General features: G+C 42.6%; 1 protein-coding gene across 1 annotated transcript in view; it reads right to left on the bottom strand.

Moving 5' to 3' along the window:
* LOC106804708 (cyclic nucleotide-gated cation channel alpha-3-like) overlaps positions 1-20610 on the bottom strand; it is a 101000-nt gene that overhangs the window by 5040 nt on the left and 75350 nt on the right. Inside the window, 1 exon segment of the mRNA XM_014805998.1 lies at positions 18232-18377. Coding sequence (XP_014661484.1) covers positions 18232-18377 — 146 coding nt within the window.

Here is a 20610-nt window from a genome sequence, read left to right as displayed (position 1 = left end):
TATATACGTCCGTTAGTTGTTTACTACACATATATATATATATATATATATATATATATATATAGTAAACTGATGCGTGGCGCATGATGACACAAGAAGAATAAAGTTATGGTCTGTGTAAGTCACATATTATCCTACTATGTGGAATATTGTAGTAATCATGCCTTCGGTTAAATTAGTTGATGTCGATGTGCGTATTCTTGTACCGTTCCTCCCACATCCGCTGTGCTTCGTCACCTTTTCATGAAACCCAAATACCCCGTTTTCGAATTTAGAAAACGGCGGTAGGAAACCAAATGTGCAAGTTCATCATGTAGTTGTGATTTGGACATCCTACAGTGTCATAAAACAATTTCACCAACGAACACTGCCCTGGGGATCCACAACATATTGGGAATGATGAGTAAAGACTTTCCTACTAGCCTCGTTGTCAGAAACATCGCAAAGCTACGAGTAAAATTAATACTATGGTAATAATGGACCTATACTTCTATACGACAACAGCATTGACAGTCACACTAACTTACGATAACAGGAACTTGCTAATATACTGTCACGAAGCTGCTGATTGGAGGAGAATGGATTACAAAACACAAATTCGAATACATTTATTGTGCATATAACCAGAAGACTTTTAATGGGTGCTAATACGCACAAATAATAACTGATAAGAAATGACATGGATACGTTTTTATTCTGCAATACGTGGTATCGGAAGACGCTAGCGTCATGTCCACTGAGCTGTATTATATACAGGTTATTATATACAGCTCAGCGGCCGTGACTCATTAAATAATCAGAAACAGGAAAAAATTAGCACTTTGGTGGTCAATGCTCGTGCTGATGCGAGCGCGGGAGATAAGTAAATAAGGAGATAAAGATAATAAGGTAAATAAGGAGATAAGGTAGAAGATAAGGAGATAAGGTAGAGGATAAGGAGATAAGTAATATGGCGTAAAAATAAATGTATTACCATACTATCAGGAGCTAATAATGACAAAATTGATAATTTGTCATTATTAGCTCCTGATACTATGATATCATTGTAATTGTAATTCTCTTATGTAATTTCGTTCTTTTAGTCATTGCTTGATATAGTTAGTTAGTTACGTTGTTCATAGTTACTTGATAGTTTCGTAGGTGGGCGAATGGGTTGCTTGGATTGATTGATTGATTGATGGATGGATGGATGGATTATGGATAGATGGATGGATGGATGGATGGATGGATGGATGGATGGATGGATGGATGGATGGATGGATGGATGGATGGATGGATGGATGGATGGATGGATGGCTGGATGGATCGGAAAGGATGAAATGGAATGGATGCGATGGAATGGACATGGATGGATGGATGGATGGATATGATGGATGGATGGATGGAATGGATGGATGGATGATGGAATGGATGGGATGTGGGATGGATGAATGGGAGGAGGATGATTGGAATGGATGGATGGATGGAGATGGATGGATGGATGGAATGGATGGATGGATGGAATGATTGGATGCATTGGATGGATGGATGGATGAAGGATGGAATGAATGGATATGATTGGATGGAAGGAGGGATGGATGGATGGATGGATGGATGGATTTGGGATGGTGGATGGATGGGAATGGATGATGGATGATTGCTGAGTGGTGGAATGATTGATGAAGGATGGATGGAATGGATGGATTGGAGGATGGATGGATGGATGATGGATTGGAGATGGATGGATGGATTGATGGACTGAGAATGGGTGGATGATTGCTTGATTTTTGGGAAAACAAAAAAACAGTTTTGATTGATTGATTGAATTGATTTTGATTTGATTTGATCGATTGTTGATTGATTGATTGATTATTGATTGATTGATATGATTGATTGTTGATTATATTGATGGATGGATGGATGGATGATGGATGGCATGGATGGATGGATGATGGATGTGATGGATGGAATGGAAGGATGGACTGGATGGAAATGATGGATGGAGGTGGATGATGATGGATGGATGGATATGGATGATGGATGAATGGAATGGAATGGCAGGATTGGATGAATGAATGAATGAATGAATGAATGAACGAATGGATCAATGGGCAGATGGATGGATGGATGGGCGGTCATCGGGCAGGCGGACAGACAGACAGACAGACCGACAAACAGGCAGGTAGACAGACAAACACACACACACACACACGCGCACGTACGCGCGCGCACACACATGCACACATACACACACAGAGACACACACACACGCGCACACACACACACACACACACACACACACACACACACACACACACACACATATTTAGCATTTGAGATAGCTTTAATATTATGGGCTTCGCATAAACAGCTGCAGCTAGACGTCTATATAAGGTCTTTACTTTACAAGTAACTGACGTTGCCTAATTGGGCACGTCTGATCATCAACATACATTTTGCTGAATTATTCAGACGCCGCATAAACTCTCGTTATATCTAGACGCGAATGTAAAACGTGTTTAGTTCGCATCATACGGTCGTCGCATAACCGCGGCTCGATCTACATTTTTACTTACATTTTTTTTATCTTATTTCTAGTCTATACTTTTTTATCTTAGAGTCGTCGACATAATCAGCCACATTGCCCCGCGGCCCCCGCCTACATGATTTAACGAAGAGGTAACGGGTCAGCGTGGCATTTAGTTCTCGGTGGATTTGGGCAATGCATCGACGTTTCTCCTAGCACTGCTTTACTAGATCGCAAAGGCCATCGCTAAAAGAATAAATTAACACGTTGAATAAAATGTCGAAATGAAATAAAAAATACATTAGAATAAAATGTTGAATCCTATGTTGTGTTTATATCGTCGTAAAAAAACGTTTTCGACAGACTTTTCCGACGACGACAACTTTTCCGACGTCAATTCTACACTAAAAAATATTGCTCTTAAATGCATGATATTTTACCACCTATTTATACAAAACGCCAACTCCCGTATTCCTGATTGATGAAAACAATTTGGGAAACAATTCCGTTCTAGTAACATGCTCTATAGTTTGGCAAATGTCAAAATTCCTACTACCGTTGCTTTTAAAATTAACTGTCAGTAGCATATATCGTGATAGATTGAATAGTTATGTTGGATGTGTCTTTTTCCGCAACGCCTCTATTGTCTCTGTAAAATTCTCTACGCTCATCGCTTAAAAATTGTCATCCGGAATTGTACATACATCCTGTAGGTGCAATAAAATTAGAGTACTAGCATCACCACCTGATACCTTTTCTGCTGTGAAGTTTTTGGAGAAGGAGGTGTGTAATTAGAAAGCTCGTTTCGCATATTATGACAATGTGTATTCTCGTGGGAGTCTTTTCCGTCGCCGTGTACACGAAGCAAAAGCCAATCATCGGTCATTGTCTTGCTCTGTGTAGGCCTACATCGTCGAACGGTGGAAGCCAACTGTGCAAAGATCTTCAGCCGTGCCCTAAAGAGTAGCCGTGTTTGCATGTATATTGATTGCTCCAATTTCTATCGGGTTATACGCCTCTTAAACACAATGTTCAGCCTCGCGGCATCTTGCGAACGTGGCTGATTTAGTATGTGCAAGAAAAAAACAAGCCTTCAATAACTCTCTCTCTCTCTCTTGTTTTTTTCCTTTTTTCTCCTTTTTTTCCCCCTCTCTCCTCTTCCTTCTCTCTTCTCTCTCTCTCTCTCTCTCTCTACTCTCTCTCTCTCTCTATCTAATATATATATATATAATATATGTTATATATATATTTATATATATATTCGATTGCTACTATATAATACACATTGTCTTTTCTAAAAACATATCAGTACACGTAAAAAAACTGCCGTGTTCCGATGCATCCAATTTTTACTATGCTTACTACTTTACTATATTACTTTTGCTTACTTGCTATATCTAGAAAATGCATTGATTACGACAAATATCAGCAGACGCTGCGATAATGATAATTTATTCCTCGAGAACACCACCGTCTCAGATATCCACAGGATAATAGCATCATTTCTATTCCGGATTTTCAAAATCAGCAATCATCATTGAATGGGTACGACTATCGTTACACATATAACCTGTAATACTTTTCCGTGTAGATATCTATCTATATAGCAGCGATGGAATTCCTTATTGCAGCCTTGGAAGTTTCCATAATGCAAGATTTTGACAAAAATAATGCTTCCCCAAAAATCGCTACAATATTTATTAGATCAACTACTAGGTCCACTATGCTTTCACTTCTCTATCAATTGCTTGATCTGATCTATAGTCGTTATAAATTAAGAAGCCGACCAATACTTGTTATAACGATCTACACGACAATGAACATAAAGTAGCCTCGTGTGCAGATTTGTAAAGACACACCATCCTGAGATATTGAATTTTCACGGGGATTGAATGGGAAAATTCAATTTCATCTCACTTTTTTTGGGGGGGATGGGGTGCCGAGACCCGACCGGAAGTATATTCCCGATTTTGTATAAGGGGTGAAAATATGCACTTTTTGGTTCAAATCTGGTTGTTTTTCTCATATTTTTTTGCAGTTTTAACGTTCTCAGTAAAATATACGATTTATCAAAATTTCAGGGGGAGATGATTTCAGTGCTGTAGTTGTCAACGGGGGGTCGGTAGCACGGGGCGGTCGCCCCCTAGAATTTTTAGGGCAAAGGTATTTTAGCCTAGGTAAGTCTGCACTGGTAACCCCAGTGAAGACATGTACATAGCACAGATTTGGTAGTAAGTATTTTGTCTTTTGTGTCCCCAAAGGTAAAAATACTCAACACAACAGTGATGTTATTGTGCAACTTTTTAACAATTCCACACAGTGGGAGGGGGACACCTCCTCCAACACCCCCCCCCCTCTCCGGGCGCTTCGTGCCCTTGAGCTCGCATGATTCGTCCCCCCCCCAGAATTTTCTTTTGGATCCGCCACTGGTTGTGTGTGTTGGGGGGGGGGGGAAGGGGTGTGTCTCTGGAATCCAAAGTAAAACATTACCCTAGAATTCACAAAATTGCACTTTCAATATCAATTTTTTCTCAATTCTCTCAAAAACAGCTATCTTGAAGGTTCTAAATTGCTAAAATCCAAGAGCTTCCTAGGGCGGACCCCTGGACCCCACCCATTGAGGGCTTTGCGCCAAGGCGCTCGCGGTGTGCGCTACTCGCGCACACTCTTTATATACATTGCGATGCGAAATCATCCCCTCCCCCCACAACTGAGGACCTGTCTACGTCACTGCTTGTAGATATGTGGCAGCTCTGTCCTGAAGCTTTGGCTTCGCCAATAATTATAGATTTGTGGTGCTGGTCTCTATACGATGCATGTACGTATACTAACGTGTCCAACGTTTGTCCAAGTCCTTACTACTTCTAGCCTAGGCAGAGTAACTAGTTATTTCTAAGAATGCAAGACAGTAATTAACTGAACGTCGTGGCATATATATAATAACACTCGGTTAATCCATTTATATGCATAAGATTTCTTAGACCCCTCTTCTACGCCCCTACACACCGATGCCTGGTTGTTAGATTCGCTCTAACTTCACTACTGCTGTACAGCACAGAATACAATTCTTTGTTTTGTTCGTTACTGTGTGTGTGTGTGCGTGTATATTATTATATATATTAAACAAAGCATAAATATTGACGTAATGTAATAATAGTGCCCGTAATTGCTGTTTATCTGTTAAATTGGATAAAACTGTGCAAGCAATACTGTGATATCTAGACGTAAAAACCGTAATTTATATGTGCGACGTAAATTTAGCATACCACATTTCGATTACAATGTGTAAACACAAACAAAATATTTTTTTTTTAACTATAAAACTGGCTGCAACATTCACGGTGCTCTCAGCGGGCACCATTGGTTTCAGCGAGTAAGCGGTATCGGGGAGGAGGTTATTTTACTACACGTGACATGGTCTGCATCAACTACAGTGCGATATCTTTTCGCAGTAATAAAAAAAGCATTCACGTGACATATTTCAGCATTAAAATATGGCATAACAGCGTGGCTCGAGTAAATATAAGACGCGATGAAAGCAAAAGACTGACGTACATATATGCATCTAAGATTTCGTCAGGTGCGCATGTGTGCATCGACTGGTGATTTCATTACAGGTTATGTCTATATCTACAGCGTCTACAGCCGCAGGTTAACGTCTGCTCTCCGGAATATCCAAATAATTACAGGAAAATGGCTATCTTCATCTTCAAAGTGATTCGCGGTGGAGAATCTCGTTGCCATAATTGCAGGATCGGTTCCTATGCGCGTGCCACTGTTTTGAACTAGTCTTTCGGACGATCGTTGTCCCTTAATTGATGTGTGGGCATTTTTTTCTAGGAAATAATGGTGTGTCCGTTAACGGCTTGTTAGGTCGCAGAAACGTCGCCGCGACCGTGTGAGAAGGACACGCTCATGCAGGTGGCTTTCCAGTGCCAACGTACACGCCACTATACGGTATATATGCCACAGGCACTTGAGACAGAGTCAGTAAAAACTGAAAATAATATGAACGCACATTCACAAATAGGCCCTATACTACCGTAGGCCTACCTCTCAATTACAGTTCTACTGTTGTGTCACTGTATATCAACTTTACTTCATAAAAACTAACGCCGAACGCTCCCGCACTCGCCGCTGCGAGTGTACTGTGTCGCCATGATAATATATATATAAATACTTTGTATAGGTATTATTAAGACTTCTCTCAGTGCCATCCAAGAAAATGGTAGTATCATCAGCAAATTGTGAAGGAAGATATTCAATTTCATTTATTCTTATTCCTTTTATATTGTCATTATTTTTAATTAGTATACTTAAAATTTTAGCACATATTATAAATAAGTATGGTGAAATTGGATCCCCTTGGCGACATCCTCTTGATAAGTTAAAAAATGGAGAAGCAAAGCCATTTACACATGCGTTTGACTGATGCTGAAAAATGCTTATCCATTTTTGAATTGATTGACCGAAACCAAAAAAATCTAGTGCCCGTGATATAAACTTCCAATCAACAGAATCAAATGCTTTTTCAAAGTCTATCTGTAGTAGGAGACCAGGCAACTGGAATGTTTCAGTATATTCAATGATATCGTATATCATTCTCGTATTTTCACCTATGTACCGTCCTTCCATAAATCCATTTTGGTCACTACTGATAATTACCGGTAACACCTGCTTAATTCTATTAGCTATAGCTGTTGATGCAATTTTATAGGATATATTTAATAATGATATAGGCCTTAAGTTTTTTAGATAACATTTTTCCTTTCCGGGCTTAGGTAAGCAAGTTATAATACCTTGTTTTTGCGTAACAGAAAGCGAGCCATGTACATATGCATAATTTAGTGATCTTTGGAGAAAAGATCCAAGGTTAATCCAAAAAAAATTGTAAAACTCTGCAGTAAAGCCATCTGACCCAGGACTTTTTTCATTTTTCATCCTTTTTAACGCGTTTAGTATTTCCTTTTAGTCTTTTGTAGTTTACCTTCAAGTGGATTATACTGTTCATGTGTAAAAACTGGAACTTGATAGTTTGACAGTAATTTTTTCAAACGTATATATAGGTATTGTTTCTCTTTTGGAGTAGAGCTTTTCATAAACAAAATTGTTTCTTCAATTATATCCTTTAGATCAGTTAAAGTAGTTCCATCTGTCTTTTTAATTTCATTTACTAATTTACTAACAAAATTTTTGGCTTCTAAGTTTAAAAAATATTGTGTTGGTTTCTGCCCGTGCGCACGTCAATGTAAATTAGAACGTGGAAACTTCCTAGTCCCATGCAACGCTTACGAACCGGAAGAACGTCCGAAAATGTGTTTTTAACGGAAGACGGCTAAGGAGCCAAACTGTCATTGTGTAGACGGTCGGCTGCCACTCATACATTTAACATTTACGTTTTTAGGGTTATTTTTACTGTTTTATCATACAGGGATTATTAGTTAAACTGCTAAACATATATGTAGCATATCTTTAGTAGAGTATAAAAAGAGAGAAAGTTGATAGAAGAGCATTTCTTTTCATTTCTCTTAGCATTATTTACTCCTGATTTAACACAGCAACACCCGGATTGCCCCAGTTTTTTATTTGACAGCATTTTCGCTGGCATCAAAAATCAATGTTACCCTCGACGTTCTGTTTCGGGCAACATGGGCTTTCCCAGTCCACAAAACTACATGTTTCCCTCATAACCGTATTAAATATTGCCTCTGACGCGCGCGCAAGTGCAGTGCAAAACACGAATTACCATAAGCTGTAAACTGTTTGTATAATCGGTTGGCGCCCGATGTGGAAATTTGACATTGTGCGGCCCAGATTTCTATTTATAATTTTAAGTCATATATCCAGTAATAAGTTCCGTAAGAGGTTATTATAATTACAGTATAATCTTTGTATATAATGATTTGACGTGCTAATTCGCACATTGCGTGTGTCGGATAGGTCTTTGGTGTATTTCATCACTCGCCACATAACAGTTTTGTTCTCCGAAGGCTCAAACAGGTGAGGTGTGCTTCGCCATCACCACTTCCATGCTTTTCCCATGTGCCGCCTGTACTGCACCGGTATAACATATACCTTTCTGGCGAGGTATTGTATGAAAATCCAGTCTCGTAGAGATGCAGAAAGTCTATTGAATGTCATTCGGGGATTTCGGCCACGTTGGTAATGACGTGTTTGCCACAGTGAGATAACGTAAGCATGATTAATCTCATACTTATACCTCATTTATGACATCGCAATTGCATGCTTGAATTATCACGACAGCCACGTATCCCGGCCGTGCACGCTATATTTAGAGCACCGTGTGCTGTCTGCGGTGCCTCTAAACGAACGAGATTATATTACTCCCTCCGGTTCTTATCGCATGTGAAAATAATGAAACTAATTTCGACGTAATCTGCAATCTCAGCATAGGTATCTACAGTTTTTCTATTTTTTCAACTTTTAACTCATCACAGTCACCTCTTCAACCTTTCTACCCTCTGATGTTGTGTAACAGTAAACGGCACAGACAGTCACGGCATTGTCACCGCCATCGCGCCGCTCGTCTTTCTCTCCGAATCTCGCATATTTCTCAGTGTGACTGTTGTAAGATTCTGGCGACGGAACAATCAGTCTGCGGCGTTACGGCAGCGTCTTATCAATATAATACCACAATAATGCTGCAACTAATGAAATTCCACTGAAATGCATAAATCTGCACTCGCTTAGCCGTAGGCGCTTTTCCGAGAGCTCCCGTGTGAAACACCGTCAGTGCACTAGTCTATAACGTCTCACGACGCATATATACAAATATCACATATCCTTTGCATGCAGCTGTGAGCGACAGTAGTATATTATAGGGACAATATCGGAAATGTCAGGCGTCATTTTAATCTGTGGATATTGCTCGCCTAGAATATTTTACGGGAGCCACATACTAGGAATATATTGATGCGAGGAAAGGAATGTCTATGGAGTAATAAGAGGCATCCAGGGAAAATCGGCGGATATACTCACAAAGGGAATATTCTATAGTGAAGCTGTTGTTAAAGGGAATTTTGTGTCGACGGAAGTAATATTCTTTGACTGAATTTTTCGCAGCGTTGGTATTGTTGTTGCGGTTGTGTTGAGGAAATGTTGTGTTAAAGGGGCAATTTAACCACGGACATCTTGCATCTTGTGTGCTCTAGAGTGGGCGCGCACGTATGTAGGACGGTGACTCTATTACGAGCACACGAACTGTTCGGCGGCCATGAATATTGCCGTTGCGAGCAAATAATGTGCCGCGTTTCGATCGGCTGCCGTTAGCGCAAAAATTGACTACGAATCATAAAGCGCAGTGGCACGAATGTAGGGAAGAGTGAGACGACTGGTAGCATGCGTTACCGATCATACATTATACCATGCCCGTCCCGCCAAGCCACGCCCATTACGCGGTAGCAACTACGTATATATATATATAAAGGGCCGTAGGCTGAACACATTTCTGGGGGAGGCGGCAAAATTTTATGACTCGACTGTGTCATGATGAGCGACGGTCGCAGCTCTTGATCGACGTCCATAGTGTGCTAGGGGTGGGTCTGAGACAAGGCATTCACGAATAAGTGACCAAAGAAATCACGTTAGGGTTATTTACGATTATTAGCTAAGCTTATTTTTTAATTTTGCTCCAAAATCTATAGGGGGTCAGCTGCCCCCTTGCCCCCCCCCCACAGGCTACGACCCTGATATATATATATATATATGCAAAATTTCCTATTAACGCGCATAAATGTGAAACCAAATATCGATCTGATTAAACTCGCGGGAGTCGCCGAGCTTTCATCGTCTGTCACCCGCAGAGGCGCGCGCGCGCTTTCCGTATCATGCGTGCGCCGTGTTCCTACGACATACGGGCGCACGTGTGGCTGGCTGCCACGCTGTATAGCCGCGGCGGTGTCATGTCTAGGTGCAATTGCCGGCTGTTGCAGGTTTGCCTGTGCATCGTAATGATGGTGGTGGCTTGTCTTGACGCTAGCTAAAAAGATTACAGCATAATACGTGCGCGCGGTTGCTTCGCAACATACATGGAGATCGTCAGAGAACACGACCCCGACAATATAGACGGCCGTTCACAAAACGATCGCCTGAAGCGAGGCTAAAAATTACGGGCCCATTGAACAAAAAATCGTAAACGAGTGCGATTATGATGCGAAAGGTGTATTGGTTAGTAGAACGTGTTCTAACTTGAGAGGTAATATGCGATACGCGCAAATTACTCAGGTGCACACGGTCGCTGGCACGTTATGAGACCATTAATTTAGTTTGCGCGTGCTTTGTGTATTGTGGTACATTATCGACTTATAGACTTACAGCTAGCGAAGACAGGTCATCTGACGGGGGGGATAGATCACCTATCGGTGGTACTTTTTTTATTTATTCTTTGAAACCATCTTTATTTAAACGTTTTATTTACCTGCTTATGATGTGTTACTAAGGAATGCTCATTATAAAAAGATATAGAGCTAATATAACCCTCCTTGTTTCAGTTGATATTTCAGCAGTTACAATTGTCAAAACCTGTCCCATAAAGTTATGATTGTATGTTGTATGATGTAGGCTTGGGGACTGTTCTAGGTGTCATCCGGTGATGGGTTATTATATAAAGCTAATACAATTAAGATCTAAGATAATTTGATTATAGAATCGTACCGAAAATAGCCCCACACAGATCTCGAGACGGTATAGAAATGAGATAGAGGTTTAGATGATATACATGGTTGCCGATTCGTCAGGCACATATCAGCATGTGCCTTTCGTGCAATAAAGTAACTATCATACATGTGATAAAGAGCCGTCATATATATTTATATACGTGTTAAGCGAGCGCAGCCATTTCACTGTTCCGTGCAAATTAGGATCATTTTTCTACATTTGCTCTAATGACAAAATGTCGCTGTGTTTGATAATTACTCTGGAAATTCCTGTTTTTGTTGAATTTCATCTCTCCCCAATTATACGTAATCATGAAATATGTCTCTGCTTAGAAAAGCAGTTTGCAGTTTTCTAAGTCTATTGTATACTATATACTAACCATGTAGTCAGTATCAGGATGTGCAGCGCTGCACACGGTATTATATTTGCTGCGCTCAATAAATTGTTCTATAAATAATCGCGATTTTAAGCATGTACGATATGTTATTGGTATGAGATTCTTTCAGGAAAACCTCATCAGCGCGAAATCAGATTAGTTAGACGTAAAATTGGCTGATAATTGTATTGTGCATGCACGGACTTTTCCTCGAGAAAGAACGCTTTGTGTGACGTTTAACCAATTGATACGGGACAAAATAATTCGGCAATTATCGCAATAACGTGATCACAGCGATTCTAGTTAGTGATAAAGCAAATGCAAATAAGTCCGAGCAACAACAAGACCTCGTCACCTTGCTTTGAGGCGGACTCCGATTCCTTTGTTAATTAAGTACCGGTTAATTAAGTAATTAGTTAAGTAATTAATTAAGTAATTAGTTAATTAAGTACCGGTTATTAGGGATATCGCCTTTTATACCACCCGCCAGACTATAATGCATTGCGTGAACACCGCAGCTTCGCATTACAGCGCACGTGCACACACACACACACACACACACACACACACACACACACACACACACACACACACACACACACATGCACGCTGTGCGGTCTTTTCGAATAATAATGAATCAGTCACGCCGCGACAGCAGCCAGTAGCAGCTTGCTGGATTCATCTGGCGTTGTATGTTACTCTGTCAATAATTGCAACGCGATTATAATTAGTTCTACATATACGGTATTCCTCATATTCGGAATATATGTGTCAACCTCGGTCAGTGCTTGCAGGCTATACGGCTTTCACCGCGGATACGTTGCACGTCCACGGTGGCTTCGGCCATTGACATGAATGAAAATCACATACTAGTATTTAGACCGCTCGTGCATGCGCTGCCTGAGAATTATTCATCACCATCGCTAATGATCACATCAATTATTTTCGGTCAACGATTTTCTCTATGCTAATAATTGTGCGCTGGCGTGTACCACACATAGCGGCAGCTTATAGGCCTAATAATGTAATATCGGTCGCTGGCATTATGTCGGCAGAGAAGGGAGAGAAATGAGACAAACAACGAGAAAATATATGTGGAATTTAGCGTCTTCTATGTATAAGATAATTGTATTCGGAAATTGGGTCCCTATGCGCATGCGCAGTATATAGTGTTGCGTAGAACAGGGATGACGACTGTCCTATATACAGACTGTATCAAATTTACTGTATTAAATGTTAATTACAGTTTGGGATTCTTATAACAACTGAAATGTCGTACCATTCCGAAAATACTCTTCAACACTAATTACTTCTCACTCTCTCAATAAAGGTTTTATGATTGGACCTGCCATTTATAGTGTTAGGCTGCCTTTGTTTGTGTCCGCGTTAATAAGTTGACATACACGACACAAAGGGTGCCGATTTCGCACCGATACTTAAAATGGCGGTGTGGAGGTCTGCTATGTAAGACAATGTTCCTCTTATTCGTAGCACCCTTGTTTGAAATCAGCATTTGAATTTCGTCGAAACTCCAACACTCCAGCTTGAAGGTCGGCTTTGGTGTTGCGCCCATTTCTTCAGCCCGCGGTTGCATATTTTTGCAGGGTTTTGAACAGGCGAGCCTCACACAATCCCGTATATCGGTACGCGTGCCCTATGCGTGTAGGTAGGCCAGCCTGACACAATCCTGTTTGTACAGATGAGCGTGATCCGGAAAAAACGTTCTTAAAGAGAATTTATCGATTACTTGGGAACACGCGACAGGTGAGCGAAGGGCCTTTGCTAATGCAGGAAGTCGCGCTCATTTGCGACGCTGAATCGTTCATATGACACATCGCTGATTTCTTTTATGTATCACAACCGCAGCAAGTGAAGTGCAACTATGGTATGCGTGCGTGCCTGTGAACCTGCGCGCGTGAATTCGTGCCTATGGACGTATAGATGCATGCATGCGTGCGTGCGTGCGTGCGTAAATGCGTGTGTGGTGCTGTCATTTTCCCACATAATGTCTATGCACTGTCACATAACCACAAAAGCATGCGCCTAATCTTTATTCAGAGCACTTATTACAATTTATGGTAGCCTGTAGAATCTCAGTAACAATGAGTTATATAGAACGGAAACGAGCAAATGCATATACGCGCCATCACTACCACCTACTATTTCCGCGCAAATAATGTTGTCTTTTTATTGCTAAAATGATTAATTTACTTGTTGTGTTTTCGTCCCGCGGCCTTCAACCCTTTCCCAGTGCAAAATATGACGCTTTCCTGGTCGATATTTTTTATCGCTGTAAAAATGCGTCCGCTGGCCGTAAAGCATTGATAGCTGTGTCGGCATCCGATTGGTTATAACGTTCTCTATCAAAACCTCAGAAATGGTAGAATTTTCAGGGAAGTGGCTGATTGATGAATTTATTTTCCCCAGCGTAAAACTTAATATTATGAGCACGATAGCGAAATATAGACACTTCGCTCTAATTGGCTGTGAAGCACCAATCCATTAAAAACGTTAATTTATGGTGCGCAAATAACATAGTTTGTGATGACGTGACTCAGAGCCCTAAATAAATCGGTATTTAAATAAATTTAACTCTATCTTAAGAAAGATAAATGTGTACTTCTTCGGCGCGGTTTTTATAAAAGGCGAGGAAATGAATAATGATGTGGAATCTACGCCGGTAACAGCCCATAACCTATCTGCTGTTCCCAGAGCAATTATCTGCTGCAACGCGTGGCGGAATAATGGCTCTGATTGGATTGGGCTTCTCTACACCGACAAGTAAACATTGCTAGTTTTGCGCAAACTTGGGCGTTTTAAAGAGGTACTAGAATCACGAGAATTAGGGTTAATGTGAAACACAGTATACGTACAGCAAAAATGTGCGTTTCCTTGCTGTGAAATGAAGGTTACTTTATAGTTTTCTTATGCTTTCGCATTTCTGAGTGTGATTTTCTTTACAATTTGCTACTGTATCACTACTTGCACCGGATGATATTTTATGTCCATCAGAATCGCACGTAGCGATTATGCCCTTACCTTGTGTATTAACGTTTCTACACCGTCGATTCTAAGCTATTCATGTATATCACGGAATTTCGTCATATAAAAGCAGTAGCTCATGCAGTTTCCCAACATGGATAACGTTTCGCGAAGCGCCCTTTTCGATTTCCATGAGAGAAATAACCACAAAAGTGTGATGCATATAGCGTTGCTCTTAATAATCTCTGATAATGATAGGCAAACACACGCCCGTAGCTGAATAAATACTATTAAAGGGTAGAGTGAACGCATACGCGTCTGAGAAGAAGGAAAGTGGAGTTGTATATTAACCCTATAGAAAAATTGTGTTGCGTTCGATAGAAGTTCGATATGATTTGCAAGTGTTTCTGCCCGTCGTCGAGCTCAGCGCAATGCACGGTTTGCGTATTTGTGTCATTGCTGAATAGGTAGCGGCGATCCGTTTTGCGGTTCGTTCGGTTATGGAATTATTACATTTACGTCATTCTACGTGCGCGTACGAACGCATGCCGGGTTTTTCTACTTCTGACGGCGTCGCGCGCGCGCGCGTGTGTGTGTGTAGGTGTGTGTGTGTGTGTGTGTGTGTGTGTGTGTGTGTGTGTGTGTGTGTGTGTGTGTGTGTGTGTGTGTGTGTGTGTGTGTGTGCGTGCGTGCGTGCGTTGTGCGTGCGTGCGATTGTGAGAACAAACAGAGTGTTCTCACTGACTCCCCACAGCGATGATGAAGCGAAAAACTCTGCTAACCACGAGGAAATTTGCTGAACGGCGCCTGACGTGTAGATGTGCGTACGGTCGCCTGCTGTTAGGCTGCAACGCTACACCAGAGCTCATCTATTTACATTCCAAACGTAAACTCGACGACGAATCCTAACTAATGTGTTTTAGTCGTCGGCAAGAGTTGGAAATCTTTTTGCTCGTCGTCCCAATCTCGCTCGAAATTCGAGAAATTTCGCAACTTTTTTTTTCAGCGCGTAAAGTGTGTAGCCACAGGATGCGAGCGGAGTGCGCGACAAAATTGCAATCGCTAGTAGAAATCACTGCGTCTGCATCACGAGAACTCTCACCAGGAAAGCGATGAAGCATAAATCTCTTCTTGCCATAATTTTTTTTATTATGTATGCTAATGCACATTCGATATGAATAAAGAAGTCTCACATGTCCAGCCGCTTCTTGGGAGAGAAGTACAATGCGCTGTGCGCACTAGATGTAAACAACATGTTCTGCTTGCATCTATGACAAATACGACATACGCATATACGCTCTCCTATAACACTATTTGTCATAAGAAGATTCTTCCGATGGCAAATATTGGCAAGTCAACTTCGTTCCGCTTTACAGCTGAAATTCACTGCTTGCGTTCATAATAGCGCTCGTAAACTCCTATGATGCACACAACACATACAACAATATTTGTCATAGGTAGAATCTTCCTATGACAAATAGTGTCATAGGAGAGCGTATATGCGTATGTCGTATTTGTCATAAATGCTAGCAGAACAAGCTGAAAGTTTCAAAGTTAAAGAACTGCATCACCTGTAATTTGCACCCACGGTTTTTACAATGGAGGTTGTCTGATGCTGCTAAACGGGTACAAAAACACAAGTGAGAATTCTCGCGCAATCTTCCTTGGTTGGCCCTAAATTACGAAACCTATTCGAGCAAACACGATTTAAACGTGCACATTTACACGTGCCAGTATTAACAGATAACATGCATCCACGTGAGCGCTTATATTCACAAACGATGAGTGTGAGTTTGAGATGAAGAGTAATGACATGTGAATGTAGCCGCAGCAGTGTAGCGGTCACTGAGGGTGAATCGAAGGCGCGTTTGTACGAAAAGCCGACATAGCCGACAAATACCGATATAGCTGACAAGTTCAAGACGTTGCGTCTACCACTGAATGTCCCAGGAGCCTATACTGCCTCCTTTTCGTTATATTAATAATATCTGTAAAGTTCAGGATGGGTACCATCTTTCTAACTCGCAATTCCCTCTGGTGTCTTTTTTGAGACTGATGTCTCATCAGTGCAGGTGAGTTTCCCATGACTCTTGGCAGGTTTATTGCGTATGTCACGTAGGCGTTACCTTTTGGGAAATATAATTATGAATAACTATGTTTAAAAACATTTACATCTGGGAATGCGGTTGGTAGCTTGCACGCATCAATTTGTCGTCATATGCAGAACGTTATAGCGTTCTGCTTAATTTAGTGATATCGCTGAAGACACGAACACTGAACTGGCACGCCGTCGTACGTGGCTGAATATAAAATTACTGAACATCAAACGACCTACAAAAATGCTCACTGATGCAGTGTAGAGTTCTATAATATTATGAATGTTCGACCATAGAATCCATTAAATTAATGAAACCATTGCTCTTAAGCAAGCGTCTCACAAACACTCACGCTGTTTCTTTATACGTGTTCATTAGAAATAGGTCGTTACAGTAAGCAGGGTGCAAATGTCTGTCGGACATGGGCTGCTGCACCCCACCCACAGTTCTCTTATAGTCAATTACTGGGTGAGGTGAATTTTCTCAAATGAATTTGACGACGTACTAGCCACGTGCAATCTCTGCACTGTCTGCCGTGTATCAGGATCTTGTATGTCATCCCAGACACTTTCGCTACGGTCTTGCCACCGATGTCGTGGTTATTGTCGTTGATTATTTCTTTTTGATATGCTCAAACATTGAGCCAATGCATTCATGCGACGGAGCCCGTTACGTCGGGCTCTTAATGTCGTTCCGGTGGTGCTGCCACCTGACGGTTCGCTTTTTGCTGTCACTCATTCCATCGCAACCTGTCACGTCCTGCCACCGGTGGTGCTGCCACCTGACGGTTCGCTCCTCGCTGTCACTCATTCCATCGCAACCTGTCACGTCCTGCCACCGGTGGTGCTGCCACCTGACGGTTCACTCCTCGCTGTCACTCATTCCATCGCAACCTGTCACGTCCTGCCACCGGTGGCGCTGCCAGCGGCGGTTCGCTCTTCGCTGCCACTTACGCTCGCGGCGCTGTCACTACCGCATATTTGCATCTCGATTTCGGAGAGTCTATGCTCGACCTCCCACTGCTGTTGCGAGAGCTTTAGGTTCATCGACGTGTTTCGCGTCTCCAGCGTGACGATGCGCTCGCGCAGACGCCGTATCTCGGCGAGCAGTACCTCCTGCGACAGATCGACGGGCGACGACGGCGTCTTCGGCTGTCCCTGAAAGGCGCGCACGTTGAGAGGGTCGCTGAAGGTGCCGGCGGGCGTCGCCGCAGGCTGGTAACGCGTCGTCGGCAAGAGCGACGTCGGGCAGTGCCGCTGCGACGCCTGGTCGCTGACGTCGGACGTATCGCTGAGGCCAGAGGCGCAGGCCTGTTCAGCCCCTGACGCCCGCCGTGCTGCGGCGCCACCCTCGCACGCGTCCTCCGCGCTATTCGAATCGAGTAACGCGCCCGAGGCCGGCGGCGACCGATGCGCCGCCTGCCGGCCTCCACGACTCCCGCGCGCCCTCTGGTGGCCGTTCCCCTTCGGTGCGGCGCAGCTCGACGACCCCGACGGCTGACACGTCGACGTCGACTCGCACGGCGACGACGGCGCGGCGGCGGCGGCGGCGGCGGCGCTGTTGGCGTTGTTGTTGTTGTTGTTCGACGAGTTTGCGGCCTTGCGGTCGTCGTCGTCGCTGGTTTCGGACACTCGGTAAGGCAGGATTGGTGTGCTTGGCAGCGTCGGCCGCCTGGTGGGCGACTCGAGCGTCTGGCGGCCAGAGGTCTCCACGAGGCCCGGTGTGCTGCTGCTTCTTCTCGCTGCAACAGAAACAGGGGTCGTAATTGAAAAAAAAAGAAATCGAAACAGGCGCGGTGCGCGTGCCTGTGAGAAGCGTCGTAGCTTCACGTGCAATCAGGCGAGTCCATCTAAAGGCTGCTTGCTTTCAGGGAGTGAATGCCATGATTGAGGCAGCAAATGCATTAGCCGTATGCTGTAGCTGCACAACGCAGAACAGCTCGTATATATACAGCCATATAGTTATATAGTGCGGCTGCGTCGCATTTCCAAAGCTAACCAACGTAATTACGTTGATAGCTAAGCACGGTGCTGCATCGACACCGGTGAAGACTCTATATGGAAAGATAATATTTGCATTCAGGCATTTTCGTTTTCCGAATGATGTTTACCCATGAGCATCCCGGAGGACATGTGAGAACACAGTCTATATGTGTCACTGCTGCGCGCGCCAGTCTTGCGGGAATTACGACGGTGCTGTGTAGATTCATCGGCAAGGTCAAATTGTCATGCTATGACGTCACATGGTCTACATCTATAACAGCGGCGACGCTGGAAGAAATCACTGGTAGAATACCCAATGACGCGTGTACGAAAAAGGGGATTCCTCCTACTTTAGAGGCGAGCTGTGAAACGTTGCGACACCGCGCGCAAACTTCTTTTTGCCATCTGTTCTGAATATTCATCGAGACGAGTAGCAGGCGATTCAGTACGTGAATTATTTCGAGTTCGTATGGATTTTATTGCTATTCGCGCGAGTCATCATGACGGTCGTTTTGCATGGATCTTCCCGAATGACTACGACGGCCTCGTGATGGTTGCCATAACTACAAAGGAGCGAACTATTTGCGAAGCGCTCGGCGCGTGAAGCCGCGCCGTATCCCCTCACGACGCGTTATATTTTACGCTGCTGTAGCCATAGTTGTCGGCAGCCGCGTGAATTCTCTTTGTCTCGTAGACACGTACTCACTAACAACATCTCGATAGTGTCATAACTTCGGCGAGGGAAGCCAACTGGATATAAACGCGTATCACCAACGCTAACCATTACACGCTTATCGTGTGTGTTGTTGGAAGGGGGAGGGCATACGTGTTGACTATGACGGACATCAATACACGCTCTCCATGTTGTTCACGCTGGCCTTGGCCGTTGCGAACATCTTGATATGCGGCAAAAAAAACTGTCGCGACAGCTCATGATAATCGCAAGTGCTGCGGTTTCGACGAGCCTATCTGCTTCGCCGCCCGCGCGCGCGCATTGAAATCAATCAGAAGGCGGCCGGATACAGGACGCAGTACGATGATTACATCAGTCAAAGTGACACGTAGGCACATCTAGAATAACGAGGCGGTCTAGCGACGGATGGCGTAATTGGGTACTAATGATGGAAATAGTGGGTTATTTTCATATATGGCAGTATATTCGCGCGATGCTTACTCGCGATTAAATGATAGGTTAGCGCGATAGTTTGTCATTTGCGCACTGACCATGAATTTTCAGCAAATTACGGCGATGGTATCAATAGATTGTAAGTCAATAGATTAGATAAATTGTGCCTAGTAATTTCCTTTTGATTAAATACGAGGAAAACTAATTGGATGTGAGGGAAATTTTAGCTTTACTTTAGCTTCGCTTTTGTAGTTAAATAAATTTAAATGTGTTTTGTGGGGCTGTGGGCTCCGCCACATACACTAAACAGTTTCCATGCCTAAATATTAACGCATAAATCTGTTTGCAGATTTACATATAGTCATTTAAATTGTAAATTAATTGAAATCTGACAAGTGACCAAACGACCAAACCAATCGACCGAACGTTAGTAAAGTAATAAATAAGTGTATTAAATAAGTGTAATAAATAAATAATAAGTGTATAACATAAATATATTATAAATAAATGTATTAAATATGTGTAATAAATGAATAATGAGTGTATAACAGCAAAACATTTTCGCAGAGAGACTTTCCATGCGAGCCGTAACGATCTTTGTTCTGTAGTCGATCCTGGAAACATGCTAAAATACATCCTCAAGGTTTTAGGCAAAATTTTACCGATTTTTTATTTTTGACTTCATTCGATGGCTAACACTATGTGCCACCTCAGCTCTGTATATGCTCATTTTTCCATATAACGGTACATGTGAACTTTTAGAGCGTTTTGATTGCCCGCGTACACGTGTAGTGAACAGCAGCTGACGTCACTGATCAAGTCAGAGACATGATACAACCAGAATTTTTTATGATATTCACTAAGCC

The sequence above is a fragment of the Priapulus caudatus genome, unplaced genomic scaffold (assembly GCF_000485595.1).
Source record: "Priapulus caudatus unplaced genomic scaffold, Priapulus_caudatus-5.0.1 Scaffold84, whole genome shotgun sequence".
Taxonomy (NCBI): domain Eukaryota; kingdom Metazoa; phylum Priapulida; class Priapulimorpha; order Priapulimorphida; family Priapulidae; genus Priapulus; species Priapulus caudatus.
Note: the sequence above shows the minus strand (reverse complement) of the source record. Positions and strands in the feature narration are given on the sequence as shown.